Here is a 16,266-nt window from a genome sequence, read left to right as displayed (position 1 = left end):
TCTTTAAATTTTTGTTTCTTCTGCACACATCCATAGTCAAACTAGTGTTAACTGGAATTTGAAAAGCAAGTTTCTGTTTTCCCTCTGTATTGTTAATGTAGTAGACTAGACTAAATTCAATATTTTGTACTTTAAAACAATTCTATTTTTATTGTACAGTGTCAAGTCAGTTGTCAACAAGCATTTATTAAGCACTTATTATGTGCCGGGCACTTTGCTGCAAACATAAGCTATATTCATGTCTGAATACCAAATTGCTTTCTAGTTCTTGCGAAATGAAAATAGCAGTGAGTGCTACATATCAAAATTAAAATATATTTTATATATGTTTATACTCTGCAGGAAAATGTGTTTTAAAAGAACATGCCTAAGAATTCACAATTCTTTATTGATCATCTAGCACTATTTAGGAGTCTTATCTTTTATATCATCTCTAATATCAAATTTGTGTCTGATATCATTTTTCAGTTTTATATTCTCTCATTTCACTCACTCCCCCGTTCATTGAGAAAGCAAGGAATATGAAACCCATTACAAATATGAAAACATTGTAAAACATATTTCCTCATTAACCATGTCTCCCACTCCTCCCAAAAAGTGGGGGGGTGGATGGGGAGAGACAAAGAAAGAAAAGGAAAAAATATGCTTCCATCTTCACCCTGAGTCCATCAGTTCTCTTTTAGGAGAAGCATTTTTCATCATAATTCCTGTGGAATTGTGGGTGGGTCATTGTGTTGATCAGAGTTACTAAATCTTTCACAGTTGATTGTCTTTATAATATTGCTTTTACTATGTAAATTATTCTCCTGATTCTGCTTATGTCACTTTGCATACACAATTGTGGAAAATAATTTAGCTTGTGATAACTGTCTGATTCTAGTGTACTTATTTGGTTGAGTACTCCAGGATATATTGAAGTCTGTATTACTGAGATTTGTCATTTGTTAGTCCATGAAAAATAATGAAATTCTGATGTATATAATTCTCTAGCTGCTAGATTTTTTGGTAGTTACTAAATTTTTTACAACCTTGTGGCACACCTTTCTGCTGAGGCAGGACCCATGCTTTACCATAAAGTCATGACTGACCTACGTTGATCAGTTCTCAGATCTTTTAGATTTTTCTTTTTGCCTTTAAGCCTAACCCTAACCCTAAATGATTGTTGTTACCATATGAATTGTTCTACTTTGCTGGCTCTACTATAAATTAGTTATTATAAATCTTTCCCAGTTTCTCTGAATTAATCACTTACTATTTCTAATGGAAGAGTAATACCATATTGCATTCATATAACACACACTATTCTTTGTTACTGCCAATATCTCTATAAATAGTTTTACATGTTAAACTTTTCCCACTCTTTGTCAAGAAGCATTTCTTTTCTTTTTCTTTTTTTATTAATTTTATTTATTTTCAGTGTTCTACAATCTACTACCATGTAACTTAGATTTTTTTCCCCTCTCTCTCCCCGAGATGGCATACAATTTTATATAGGTTCTATACATACATTCCTATTAAATATATTTTCACTATAGTGAAATGTACTAAATGTATTAAGTACATTTTCACTACATGCTGTGTAGAAGAATTAAAATGAATAGGAGAAATCATATAACAAACCAAAACATAATACAAAAGAAAATGATCTGCTACATTCTGTGATTGAATTCCATAGTTCTTTCTCTGGATATGGAAGGCATTTTGCCTTAAAAGACCATTGGGAATTTTTTTGAGTCCTTGCATTGCAATGAAATTCCAAGTATACCAGAAAAAACTCTTGTACACTGTGGTCATTGCTGTGCACAAAGTTCTCCTGGTTCTGCTCCTTTCGCTCAGCATCAGATCATGTAAGTCTTTTCAGGCCTCTCTGAAGTCTTCCTGTTTATCATTTCAAGAAGCATTTCTCAAACACTTGTACATTGGGCCCAACTTTAGAGCTGGAAGAAAATGTCTAGTGCAACCGTCTTATTTCACGGATGATCAAATGGAACCAAAGGAGTTTAATTGCCTTACCCTAGGTGGCATAGGGAATATATTTTAGAGGAAGGATTTAAACCCACATCCTTTGACTCCCTAGCCATTTGTTTTTCCATTATAATATGTTGCTTGTGTGTGCCAGACTTACACTAGAGATGCAGTGGACCTCTGTGGCTAAGTTCCTATGTGGGGCTTTACTGGTTAAGGGGCTCCAGGGTTCCTTCCAGGTCTGTTTTTTAACCTTTATAATTTTAATACTTGAAGATTTTTGATCCTTGTATTAGTATCCTGTCTAGTACATGAATTAAAATTTCTAGTCTATATACCTTTTGGAGAGATTGTTTAGGGTGTTGTGTATGAAATTAAGGGAAACAGAGGGATAAAGTTCCAAGCACATTCAGTTTATTGGTAAGGCTAGCAATTACCAATATAATGGGTCTTTTCAGCTTCTTAGTAAGCCAAAAAACCACAAGGTAGGACTTGTTGTTCAATTGTGTTGAGTCTTCGTGACCCCATGGACCTTAGCACATCAGGTCCTTCTTTCCACTATCTCCTGAGATCTGTTCAAGCTCCTGTTTGTTACTTCCATGACACTATCTACCCATTTCATCCTGTGCCATCCCCTTCTCCTTTTACCTTCAATCTTTCCCAACATCAGGGTCTTTGCCAATGAGTTCTGTCTTCTCATTATGTGACCAGAGTATTTAAGCTTAGCTTCAATATTTGTTGTTCTGATGAATCAATTTTTTTAAGTATTGACTTATTTGATTTTCTTGCTGTCCAGTGAACTTTCAAAAGTATTCTCCAGCACCACAATTTGAAAGCATTGATTCTGTAGCCTTCAAAAATCACCCTGTAATTTATCTTGGAGGTTTTTTGTATATAACTTATCCATGGATTTGTGTCCACTTATGAAATGAGGCTCTTTGAGAAAGCAGGAACTGGTTCACATTGACCTTTGTTTTTCCAGTGCCTTGCTCACACCCTCACTTAGTAATTTATTGCTTATTACCTGCTACTACCTCTGTGACCTTGTCTATCACTTAACTTCTGGGAACCTCAATTTCTACATCTGTAGATGATGAAGGTTGGATTTATTTACAATAACATCTCTTCCTCTAAATTACATTATGTTATTTAAATCTTTTTAGTGGTTGAATTTTTACTGTAACCTGGTATCTTATGTTGTCTAGAAAAATTAGTACCAGGATTCTAATCATGTGAAATCCAGTGAACAGTAAAATCTCTTTTTGTACAATGTTGAAGAATCAAAATGTCAACCTTGAATATTATTTGGCTACAAAATTCCATTATTGAAACATTACAAAAGTATTGTTTAATAGCCCTATGTCATTTCACCTTGATATCCTAGAAAAGTATTTCCCTTTAGTTGATAATTGCTTGCTTATTACCTTCCTGCTAACCAATTTCTTTTAATAATTATAGAAAATAATTAAAGAAAAATGAATTTGAATAGTATTCATTCTCTTCAGGGAAATTAAGCCATCTATGACCTCTTTAAAATAGATCCACCTTTGTTCTTAGGTTAGCGTTCTTATATGTTGAAGACTTTTCCTGAAGATGGCATTCATTTAATAGGAGGAAGCTTGAAAGAAATGACAAATGAGGTCTTTCTTGGAAGAAAGAGGAAGAATTTATTTTAACCTTTTCTGTTGTATACAATTCAGGTGGGGAACTTGCAGCCTGGAGGCCATGTGTGGCCTTGTAGATCCCTGGGTGCGGCTGTCTGAGGGAGTTCACATTTTACGAACACATTTTATTAAGGGGATTTGGTCTGTGAAGTTTGGATTCAATCAGAGGGCCACTCTTGAGGAGCTGGAGGGCCACATGCGGTCTTGAGGTCACAGGTTACTCATGTCTTATACATCTATACTCACATCTATACATCTTACTTATTCCTAAAATAATAGCTTGAATAACCTTTGAGAATTGTAAACCAAGGTGAATCCAGAAGTTGAAGATCAAAACCAAAGAGAATCAATACTGAGGCTGAAAATTAGCAGATAGAATTCAGTTTGTAGGCTAGAGATGGCTGAATTCTCAATCTAGAAGTAGAAGGGACCTCAGAAGCCAGCTAGTCCAGTGTCCTCATTTGTGAAATGACATAATGAACCAAGGGCAGCTAGAGGGAAAATGTACTCATGGGGAAAGTATGTCAAGATCATTTTCTGAGAAAGGGAGAAACTCGCCAGAGATTCAGCCTGTGCAAGGGCACCCAGGCAACAAGCCTCAGAGATGGGATTGCACCACCCTGAGGGTCTGCGCACAGCACAGATGGGCTAGTGGAACAGCTAGCTTGATAATAAGGCAAGAACGCCTTCATATTCCACTTTCTATATGAAATTTTTTAAAAATAGATTTGGACAACAGAGTAGGTACTGGTCTTGAACAGACAGACAACAAAAACGTTTTGACTAACTTTAGAGTATTGATGTTAGATGCGTAATCAGTGGATTATATAGTAGGATTATTAAAGAAGTTTATGATATAGGAAGGATGCTACTTAGAGGGAACCCTTTAATCTTGATTTATTCTGCTATAGAGATCTGGGAGCAATTTAAAATTAGTGAATCTATGCCATGTTTTTTCCTTTCTATGAAAATTATTATTTTGATGTATTTAACCTATGGGTACATGTTTTTCCCAGCAGAATGTTAGCTACTTGAGAGCAAGATATTTCAATTTCCTTTTTGTGTACCAGTATCTAGCAGTGTGACTGGCATATAGAGGGTGCTTAATAAATGCATTTTGAATGAATAGGTACCTCCTAATTGCCCCATTTTTTCCCCACATGTCTTCCAGATGTTTATATTATCCCATTTTATTTTTTAATTATCATTGCTTCTGAAGCTATCATGTTTTTATCTGTATAAAATTTAAGAAGACAGTTTTATTTTTTCCTCTCTAATATCTAAATTCCTTAAAGATTACTAAATTCTGAATTCATTCTGAAACATTTTTTGTTGTTGTTACTGTATCTCCAGTGCATAGTGTAGTGCCTTTAGTTCAATATGCTATATTCTACTATGTGCCAGGCAGGAGAAATAGAAATGTAAAAATGAAATGATCCCTGCCCTCAAGGAATCTTTACTGTATGAGTGAAATATAATAGTTCATATGCTCAGAAGTAAATGTAATGTGTCCCAGAAGTCAGACTACAGTTTCAGACTGCTTAAAACTTATGTACTAAGATTGTTGGTACAATCTATATATGTGTATAAAGAACATATTACAATAATAATTAAAATAAATTTCACAAGGATAGCTTTAATTTTAAATGTGTAGGGGCTGCTTGAGCTCATCTTTCACTAAAACTGCTGAAAATTGTGTGTGTGTGTTTGTCCTTTGTTGCTGAAGAAGACCATGCCATCAGAGAAATAATGACATGACTTGCACTTGACTTTGTTTTGAGTGAGGGAGGGTCACCAGCAGGTCACCAGCCTCACTTCTCCTCCAGAGCCATCTGAATCCAGTGACCAGATATTCATCAGGATGACTGGAGATGGCTCAGGATGAGGCAATTGGGGTTGTGACTTGCCCAAGGTCACACAGCTAATGAGTTTTAAGTGTCTGAGGTGAGATTTGAACTCAGGTCCTCTTGATTCCTGCACTGGTGCTCTATCCACTGCACCACCTAGCTGCCTTAAATTGTGAATTGCTGAAAATTTTGTCCAGCATGAAGGGAGGAAAATATAATTAGCTATTATTAATATCTTTGGGAAATAACTACCTTCTATAAATGTTTGTTCAAATAACTTGAGTGTTTGCAAATATAGACAGCATCCAGGATTTATATCATCTGTGACAATAGCAGTGATATACTTTAATATCTTTGCTGGGGCAGGGGGATAAAAGGTAGGGTAGAAAATCACGTTTGAAGCTTCACATGAAACATATATGTTTATGGCTGTAGACATTTTCCGTGGACATTAAATGGAATGCTTTTCACTTGTATTAGATTTTGTGGGTTTGGAATTTTCTTGGCAGAGATACTGAAGGGGTTTGCCATTTCCTTCTCTAGGTCATTTTACAGATGACGAAACTGAGGCAGTTAGGGTTAAGTGACTTGCCCAGGGTCACACAGCTCATAAGTGTCTGAGGTGACATTTGAGCTTAAGAATATAGGTCTTCCTAACTCCATGCCCAGTGCTCTCTGTCCTATGGAGCCACCCAGCTGCCTGAAATGGAATTTTGAAAGTGACTTTGGATCATGTATAGTGTAGCATATTAGCTGCCTGGAAAAACCAAATAATGAAATGTTTGTTCTAATTAGTTTCCTTTCTGTGTAATTGTTTCACTTAAATACAAAATAAAGAAAAGCATCTCATATGTAATGAAAATACTGTGGCACTTGGAGTGATGAGACTTGTATTGAGTCTTGTGTTTGCTACTTAGCACCATAGAATCAGTGTTGGAAGGGCCCTCGGAGATTATCTGTTCTAACCTACATGCAAAGCCTGCATCCATAAAGACATGGGAACTATTTTTTTTGTATTGAATGCATAAATAAATTAAGAAAAAAATGGAGGCCATTCACTAAGAACACCCTCTTCTCCCTTCCTCTTCCTCTTCTTCTCACGTAATTCAAATGCCTCCTGCCACTTTCTCTACCTTCACCCATTTCAGGAGAAGAGATGGCCCTTCAACACACAATAAATGCTTTAATTGACTGACAACTGCTTTGCCTGCAGCTGCCATCACCACCACCACCACCACCACCACCACCATCCTCTCCTTCTCCTTCCTCCCTTCCTGGGATAAACTTATATAAGATATATTAGGAAACTCGTCATGAAGATTGCTTCAGCTTGGCACTCACACCTCATCAGTATCCTCATTTTCTTCTGGGTAGATTAGAGGGCTGTATGGTGAAGCAAAACAAAACCCCAAACTCCTTCCATAGTCTCCTTTTTAAAGGGCTCAGAATTCCAGTTATCTGTTTATTTTCCTGCTAGCTTTTGTGCTTGACTTTGGCACTGCCACCACCATCACTGTCATTATCATCAGCCCTTTCCCCTCCTCCACACACATCCCACCCCTTTTCAACTTCCTTTTGTGTATCATCTTCCCTCATTAGATCGTAAACTTCTTGAGGACAGAGACTGTCCTTCTTTATTGGATTTCTGTTCCCAGCACTTAGCACCATGCCTGGCACATAGTGGGCATGTAACAGATGTTTATCATATCTTACTGTGTTTGAGCATTGGAGATATAAATACAGAAGGAGAGAGAGACCCTTTCCTGGAAGAGCTTGTGAGCTATCAGTGGTTCCCAAACTTATTTGGTCTGTTGCCCTGCTTAAAGAAAAATTACTCAGTGTCCCCTGGAAAACTACTTTCTTTAACCTTTTAACGAGTTTTTTGAAATTTGCATCATTTCAAACTGCTGTCTCCCCCTTGGATCATTCCAGCACCCTCAGGGGATAGTATGGCCCACTTTGGGAACCTATGGAAAAGAAGTCACCACATGAAGGGAAAAGGTGATCAGGGAAATGTGTTTTGGTCTCAGTCTCAGAAAAGATAAGGGGAGCCATAGGGAAAGGATGGAAACAAGTATTTATTAAGTACTTGCACTTAATATCAGGTACTGGATAATTACTTTACAGATTTATTTGATTCTTACAATATTCCTGGGAGGTAGGTGCTATTATTATTCCCATTCTACAATTGTGAAAACTGAGGCAAACATAAAATGACTAACCCAAGGTCACCCAGCTAGTGAGTGCCAGAGGCTGGATTTGAACTTAGGTCTTCCTGACGTCAGACTCTATCCATTGTGGCTGTAGGAGTAGATTGACGTGTCCTTTCCAGAAACAGTGGCAGAGTTGACATGATTATGGTTCCAGAACTGGAAAAGGTTTGGAGGGAGCCAGCAGGCATTATCCAAAGGAAAACATGGCCAGGTATCATTAGAATAAAAAGCACCTGTTGGAACATGAATCTTTTACTTAATCTATTGTTCTAAATTCTGTTCTTGATCAATAGCAGCCCTCAGGAACTCAAAGCTGTAAGAGATTTTATTGGTCATGAAGTTCAACCCATACCTCATTAAGAAACCCCTCTGTACTATCCCTAACTGGTGGACATCTGGTTGTTGTCCTTTTTTTCGAAGAGGACCAAAATAACATCTGGGTTAGAATCAGGGTACAGTGTGTCTGCCTGACTGGCCAGACTAATATGAGCTTGGAAAGCTGTATGAGCTTGGAAAGCTGTACCACAAGTTGGGCACGAAAGTCCATGTGAACATTTAAGTAGAGATGTCTCTAAATTTGTGCTTCTTACATTTCTCTTAAGCTACTGCAGTTCTGCTTTGATCATAGAGCATAGCGCCTTCTTTGATGTGGGATTGCCATGCTGGGTGGTCCTGTGCCAGGTTTCCTATGACATGCAGTTGATTCCAGAGTTGTTTAGAAAGACCTTGAGAGTGTCCTTGTATCATTCCTGACTTCCATGTGAGTGCTTGCCTTTTGTGAGTTCTCCATAAAATAGTCTTTTAGTCGGATATACATTTGGCATATGAACAACATGGCCAGCCCATGGGAGTTGCACTGTCTGCAGTAGAGTTTGAATAGTTAGCAGCTTAGCTTGAGAAAAGACCTTGGTATTTAGTACCATATCTTGCCAGGTGATCTTCAAAATCTTCCTAAGATAGTTCAAATGGAAGTGATTCAGTTTCTTGGCATGGCTGTGGTATACTGTCCAGGTTTCACAAGCATAAAACAATAAGGTCAGCACAATGGCCCTGTAGGCCTTCAGTTTGATAGGCAGTCTAATATAGTCCTCTGTCTTACATTTTCCTTCCGTGCTTCCCAAACACTGAACTAGCTCTGGCAGTGTATGCATCATCTGTGTATGCATCCCTGGAAAGTACACTACCAAGGTAAGTGAACTTATCCACAGCATTTAGAATTTCTCCATTTGCTATAACTGATGGTTCCATGTATGGATGGTACAATGCTGGCTGGTGGAGAACTTGTGTTTTCTTGGTTTTAATTGTTAGGCCAAAATTAGCACAGGCAGCTATTGGATCCATTCTTTATTCATATAAGCTTCAGAGACTGCATTGAGTACACAGTCATCTGCAAACGATAATCATGCGCCACCTCTCCCTCTGCTTTAGTCTTGGCTTGTAACCTTTTCAGGTTAAATAATTTATCATCAGGTGGACATCTAACCATTCATTACATGAAGACTTCTAGTTAGAACTACCTTTTGAACCAGTACATTTTATCTTCGAATAGCTGTTATAAAGATTTTCTGTAAAGCAAATAAAAATCTGCCACTTACCAGTTTCTACCTGTTGCTTCTAGTTCTGTCCTCCAAAGCCAAGCACAATAAGCCAAATTCTAACAGCTCTTCTGCATGAAAGTCCTCCTGTACTTTATAATCGCCAGCATATTTCTCTCTCCCTTCTCCCCTTTCCTGCACAATAGTTCCTCAAATGACAGAATTTCAGGGCGTTTCAGTATCCTCTCTGTGTGTTATAGTGTAATGATTTGAAGTCAGAGTTATAGTGTAATGATTTGAAGTTTGACACTAAAGGGAAGGATAAATATAAGATAATAACTATAGGAGGTGGTAAAATCAAGGTTGCTTTGTTTTCTTTTTATGATGAAGGTGAATTGAGCATGTATGTAGAAAGAGGGAAGGGAGTCCATGGAAGAATGTTTGAAGATTTAAGAGATAAAGGAATGATTTGTTCTAAAAGGTTCTCATCTTAACCCTAAAAGGTTCTAGAAATGTTAAGAAGGGATGAGATAAAGAGAAGCATCTAGCTTTGAAAAGGAGGGGAAATTAGCTCCCTCTTGTCAGAAGGAGTGGTTGTGGCAAGGCTGGTTAAAATGTGAAGGAGGGGAGGTGAGAGTGCTTAGGCTGGATAACTTCAATTTTTTAGTAAAATAAGCAATAATCAGCTTAGTTAAAGGGTAAAGTTATAGGTTTTCAGAGTGAAAGTTATTTTGAAATATATCCAGTGAGTAATAATTCATTAATATATAGTGCTCTTTTAAGTTGGGGAGCTAGGTGGTGCAGTAGATAGAGTGCTGGACCTGGAGTGAGGAAGACCTGAATTCAAATTTTGCATTAGATACTTATTAGCTGTGTGACCCTGGGCAAGTCACCTAACCTCGATCACATTTTCCTTATCTATAAAATGGGGATCATAATAGCACCTACTTCCCTGGGTGATTATGAATATTAAATGAGATAATAATTGTAAAGTACTTAACACTGTACCTGGCACAAAATAATCACTATATAAATATTAGCTGTGGTTATTATTATTTAAGGTTTGCAAAGTCCTTTCAGAGGAGTTCACTACCATATGAGTAAAAGATGAAGAAAAAATATTGCTGAGCAACAGTCATGGACTGGGTAAACGTAAGTAAGCATAAGTTTATAATTAGTGAAAATCAGTATCATTTTGTGACTTTCTGCATCAGAGCTATTAATCCATAATACGGTGCAGAGAGAGGATGGTGAGAATTACAGAGCTGGGATTAGTAAGAATGGTAACTGCTTTAGGTCAGAAGCACGGGGGATTCTAAGTTAGTGATGAGTACATTCTTGAAATGGCTGGCCCATGGGGTCCAGGCTAGGTAGCAAACCAAGAGAAAGAAAAACAGGATAATGGACAGGATTCTGTAGCTTTGATTTTATAGTTTTGCAGTGAGGACAAAGGAGCAGGATTGTTTGGTATCCAATCATTTTTATTAATATTAAGGAAAGAGGAATAAAAAATAAGTTATGCTGTTAGAACTCATTCAGTGGAATAAGCAATTAAACTCATAGACAACAGTCATCAAAAAGTGAATAAATTGAAAACTGGAGTAATTTTTTTTTCTCCAGAAGCAGCTGGTAGTGTAGTGGATAGCGTGTTGGGACTGGAATCAGGAAAACTTGAGTTCAAATTATGCTTCAAACTCTTGGTATCTGTGTGATCCTGGGCAAGTCACTTAACCTCTCTTTACTTCAGTTTCCCTTATTGTACGAGGATAATAATAACACCTATCTCACAGGATCAGATGAGATAACATTTATAAAAAGTACTTAGCACAGTGCTTGGCATGTAGTAGGCACTGTTTATCTATGTGTCTGTCTGTCTGTCTGTCTGTATATCTGTCTAATCTATTTTTTGAGGAACAGCACCACTGATACAGTGTGTTTTATTTATTAATATCAGATATCTTCATTTTAAGACTCTCATCAGAGAGTCTTAGTATTGGACAAGAGACAAGTCTCCATAATGGCACAGACAGGGAATCAGGTCCTGGGAGAATTAGAACAGCTATTTGCCCTTCAAAGGTTTCAGGTTACTGACATACATACATCATTCTGTTTTATTTTCTTTTGTTCTTTAAAGTTTTTAACATTCATTTCCACAAAATTTTGAGTTCCAAATTTTCCCCCCATCTCTCTCCTCCCCCCACCCCAAAACACCTTGCTTTCTGATTCCCCCTACCGCCAATCTGCCCTCCCTTCTAACACCCCTCCCTTCCCTTATCCCCATCTTCTATCTTGTCCTGTAGGACAAGATAAATTTCTATACTTCATTACCTGTATTTCTTATTTCCCAGTTGTATGCACAAACAATTCTCAACATTTGTTCCTAAAACTTTTGAGTTCCCACTTCTCTTCTTTCCTCTCTTCCCACCCATTCCCACTGAGAAGGCAAGCAATTCAGTATAGGCTATATATGTGTAGTTTTGCAAATGACTTCCATAATAGTCATGTTGTGTAAGACTAATTAAATTTCCCTCAATGCTATCCTGCCCCCCATTTCTTCTGTTCTCTCTTTTGACCTTGACCCTCCCCAAGAGTGTTTACTTCTAATTGCTCCCTCCTGCCATTTTCCCTCCCTTCCATCATCCCCCCCACCCTACTTATCTCCTCCTCCCCTACTTTCCTATAGTGTAAGATAAGTTTTCATACCAAATTGAGTGTGCATGTTATTCCTTCCTTGAGCCAAATGTGATGAGAGTAAGCTTCACTTTTTCCCTCTCACCTCCCCCCTCTTCCCCTCCATTGAAAAAGCTTTTTCATGCCTCTTTTATGAAAGATAATTCACTCCATTCCATTTCTCTCTTTCTCCTCCCAATATATTCCTCTCTCACCCCTTAATTTTATTTTTTGTAGATATGACCTCTTCCTATTCAACTCACCCTGTGCTCTCTGTGTCTCTGTCTTTCTGTGTGTGTGTGTGTATAATCCCTCCAACTACCCAGATACTGAGAAAAAGTTTCAAGAGTTACAAATATTAAAACAGTTCAACTTTAGCAAGTCCCTTGTGATTTCTCTTTCCTGTTTACCTTTTCATGCTTCTCTTGATTCTTGTGTTTGAAAGTCAGATTTTCTTTTCAGCTCTGGTCTTCCTCCAACAATGTTAGAAAGTCCTCTATTTCACTGAACGACTGTTTTTTCCCCTGAAGTATTATACCCAGTTTTGCTGAGTAGGTGATTCTTGGTTTTAATCCTAGTTCCTTTGACTTATGGAATATCATATTCCATGCCCTTCGATCCCTTAATGTAGTAAATGCTAGATCTTGTGTTATCCCTATTGTATTTCCACAATACTCGAATTGTTTCTTTCTGGTTGCTTGCAACATTTTCTTCTTGACCTTGGAACTCTGGAATTTGGCTATAATATTCCTAGGAGTTTCTCTTTTTGGATCTCTTTCAGGAGGTGATTGGTGAATTCTTTCAATATTTATTTTGCCCTCTGGTTCTAGAATTTCGGGGCAGTTTTCCTTGATAATTTCATGAAAGATAATGTCTAGACTCTTTTTTAGATCATGGCTTTCAGGTAGGCCCATAATTTTTAAATTGTCTCTCCTGGATCTATTTTCCAGGTCAGTTGTTTTTCCAATGAGATATTTCACATTATCTTCCATTTTTTCATTCTTTTGGTTTTGTTTTATAATTTTTTTGTTTCTCATAAAGTCATTAGCTTCCATCTGTTCCATTCTAATTTTTAAAGAACTCTTTTCTTCAGTGAGCTTTTGAGCCTCCTTTTCCATTTGGCTAATTCTGCTTTTTAAAGCATTCTTCTCCTCAATGGCTTTTTGGACCTCTTTTGCCAATTGAGTTAGCCTGTTTTTAAAGGTGTTATTTCCTTTAAGCAAGCTGTAGACTCACTTTTCATGATTTTCTTGCATTGCTCTCATTTCTCTTCCCAATTTTTCCTCCACCTCTTTTACTTGATTTTCAAAATCCTTTTTGAGCTCTTCCATGGCCCGAGTCCATTGCATATTTATTTTGGGAAGCAGAAGCCTTGGCTTTTATGTCTTCCTCTGATGGTAAGCGTTGTTCTTCCTCATCCTAAAGGATGGGAAACAATACCTGTTCACTAAGAAAGTAACCTTCTATAGTCTTATTTTTTTTTCCCCTTTTTTTGGGTACTTTCCCAACCAGTTACTTGACTTTTGAGTCCTTTGTCAAGAGTAGGGTATACTCTGGGGACCTGTAAGTTCTCAGTTCCTCTAAGGTGGCACAGTCAAGGGAGAAGAGTTTACTTCCTGGCTGGGCTCAAGCAGTTATGATTCAGATCAGCTGTTCATTTCCCCCAGGGGCTTTAAGCTGAGCGCTCCAACAATGGAGGCTGGCTGCTGCCTGCCATGGCCACCACAGCTGCTAGGGCTAGGGGGAGGACCTCGATCCCTTGTCATGGAGGTGAAAAAGCCCTCTCGCTGATCTTTGAAGTGTCTTTGTCACCTGTGGGTTGAGGGATCTGAGAAAGTCACTGCTGCTGGGGATTCTGCCCCTGAGGCCTGCTCTGGTCCTGCTCCCCCTGGTACCACGCAGCCAAGGCTGGGCTGCACTCTGCTCCACATCCAGTGCAACAGACCTTTCCCGTCAGCCTTCCAGATCACCCTGGGCTGGAAATCTCTTCCACTCTGTCATTTTGTGGCTTCTGCTGCTCCACAGTTTGTCAGTAGGCACTATTTAAATGCTTATTCCTTTCCCTTTTCCAATTTGGAGATTAACTGAAGGGCCTTCAATGAAAACAGTTCTTCATTCTAAAGAAGGTTTATACCATATTAAGTTATTGAGTAGTATTATTCAGGATTATCCTCTTATAATGTTAGTATCCAAATGTCTAATTTAGTCCTCATCATAAATTTTGGCTAAATGTTAAGGTCAGAAAATGAAGATCCTGGTTGTAGATCCCAGGAGGAACCTCAAGTGTTATCAGTCAATCAGTTATTAAGCTCCTACTGTTTGAGAGATTCTGGAGATATGAAAACAACAATCAAGCAGGTCTTGCAATCAATAAACTTATATTTTATCAGGGGACAAAGGTACTTAAATATGTACTTACCAGATAAATGCATGGTAAAGTTTTTGACTTCATGTAAAAGGTAGTGCTTGAGTAGAGTGTTAAAGGACACTTGATAGTCTAAAAAGAGGATGGAATACATTTTGGGCATGGTTGACAGACAGTAGAAAGGTAGCAAGGTAGAGAAGAGCATATCATTGGTAAGGAACAGCAGGAAAACTAGTTTGCCCTCAACATAGAATGCAAGAAATGTTGTATAATAAGCGTACTTAGGTCAGTTGTGGTCTACTTAGGAGTTACTTTAAAAGCCAAACTGAACAGCTTGCATTTGATCCTGCAGTCAGTAGGGAACCATTTGAGTTTATTGAGTAGTCAGACTGGCAGTTTAGAAAAACCATTTTGGTAGGTTTGTGAAAGATGGAGTGGAGACCTGAGGAGACCAGTAAGGCTATCACAGTGGTCTAGGCAAGAGGTGAGAGACAATAGAGGAGTCCAGGATGATGCCAGGGTTTGCAAACCTGGGTGACTGAAGATTGGTGATAACCTTCAGCACAAATAGGGGTGTTTGAAAGAAGAATGGTTCTTGAGTAAAGGTAGTAAGCTCTGTTTTGGACAGTATCTAATAGTTGCATGTTGGATAAAAACTCTAGAGAGAAATGAGGGCTTACAATGTGGATTTGGGATTTATCTCCCAAAATAAAGATGATTTTCAAATATTTGGGAATTTATAAATTCATCAAGGTAAAAATGTAGAGAAGAGAGAAGAAAAGAGGGCCTAGAACAGATCCTTGAGGAGTACCTGCAGGGAGCAAAGAAGACTGAAAAGGAACTATCAAACAGAAAGGAGAAGCAAAGGAAGGTGGTATCATAAATACCCAGAAAGATGAGATTATTGAGGAGAAGAAGCTGATCAGTAGATCAGTGCTGCGAGAAGGTAGAGAAGGGTGAAGATTGAGAAAGGACCATTTGATTTGGCAGGTGACTTTGGAGAGGACACTTTCATTTGAGTGGTGAGATTTGACCACAAAGTTACCTGAACTTGCTAAGCCAGTTTTCTCATATGTAAAGTGAGATTGATAATACTTGCACTACCTATTTCATGGTATAGTAGAAAGAGCATTTTGTGTAGAGTTAGAAATTCTTGGTTCAGATTCTGGCTCTGCCCTCTGTTACTTTTGTAACCTATGAGCAAATTGCTGAATGTCCCTGAGCTTAAGTTTCCTTGTGTATAAAGTGGAATTAACAATTTCACTGAGTACCCTAGAGAGCAGTATGTAAACTCAAACATAATATTTAAGTATGAATTATTATGTAACTCGCCCAAACGTACAGAGCTGGTTACTTCTGATTCCTAATCTAATATTTTTCCTATTCAACCAAGCTTCTACTCTATTATGCAAATACTCACCTTGAATGAGTAATGATTTTATTAAGTATAATGTTATCTCTCAGTAAGTGATGTTGATTACATTTATATTACTGCCTCCCTATCAACTCTTAATGAGTCAAACAGATTTTTAAGAGTAGTTGGTAGGTAAATGTGAAATATTTCATTTTTGTGGTTGATTAGAACAGTTTGTGAAAATATTCTTTTTCGTTGTTTGCATCTTGCACAGAAATGAGTGTTTAATTTGCTTATTGTTGAACAGTTTAATTTTATTATTGTGAAGTCTACAGTTTCTCATGCAAATAAAAGTTGTATTCTCTTGCGGAGTTATATGATTTTTTTCTTTATATTATTCCAAAATACCAGCAGAGTTCATTTTTCAGAGAAATATTTTTGTAGTTTTGATTGTGAAGAGCTGAGGAATAGTGATAAAGACTTCCATTTCTCCTAGTTTTATAATTTTTTCAGACTTTAATTCTGTACCAATTGTTTTTTTTGCATTTCAGTCACAGATGAAGACACGGTGAAGAGGTATTTTGCCAAGTTTGAAGAGAAATTTTTCCAAACCTGTGAAAAGGAACTTGCCAAAATTAATACCTTTTATTCAG

The 16,266-nt window shown here is 37.6% G+C and overlaps 1 protein-coding gene and 1 pseudogene across 1 annotated transcript in view; both read left to right on the top strand.

Moving 5' to 3' along the window:
• Positions 1 to 16,266, top strand: part of XPR1 (xenotropic and polytropic retrovirus receptor 1) — a 219,367-nt gene that overhangs the window by 93,814 nt on the left and 109,287 nt on the right. Inside the window, exon 3 of the mRNA XM_072648484.1 lies at positions 16,165 to 16,266. Within this exon, the coding sequence (XP_072504585.1) occupies positions 16,165 to 16,266 (102 nt within the window). The remainder of the gene's footprint in view (positions 1 to 16,164) is intronic.
• Positions 1 to 16,266, top strand: part of LOC140529672 (zinc finger and BTB domain-containing protein 12-like) — a 39,277-nt pseudogene extending 23,011 nt beyond the window's left edge.

This window comes from Notamacropus eugenii, chromosome 2, assembly GCF_028372415.1.
Source record: "Notamacropus eugenii isolate mMacEug1 chromosome 2, mMacEug1.pri_v2, whole genome shotgun sequence".
Classification (NCBI taxonomy): domain Eukaryota; kingdom Metazoa; phylum Chordata; class Mammalia; order Diprotodontia; family Macropodidae; genus Notamacropus; species Notamacropus eugenii.
The sequence above is the reverse complement of the archived record's forward strand: the minus strand, read 5'-3'. Positions and strand labels throughout refer to the sequence as shown.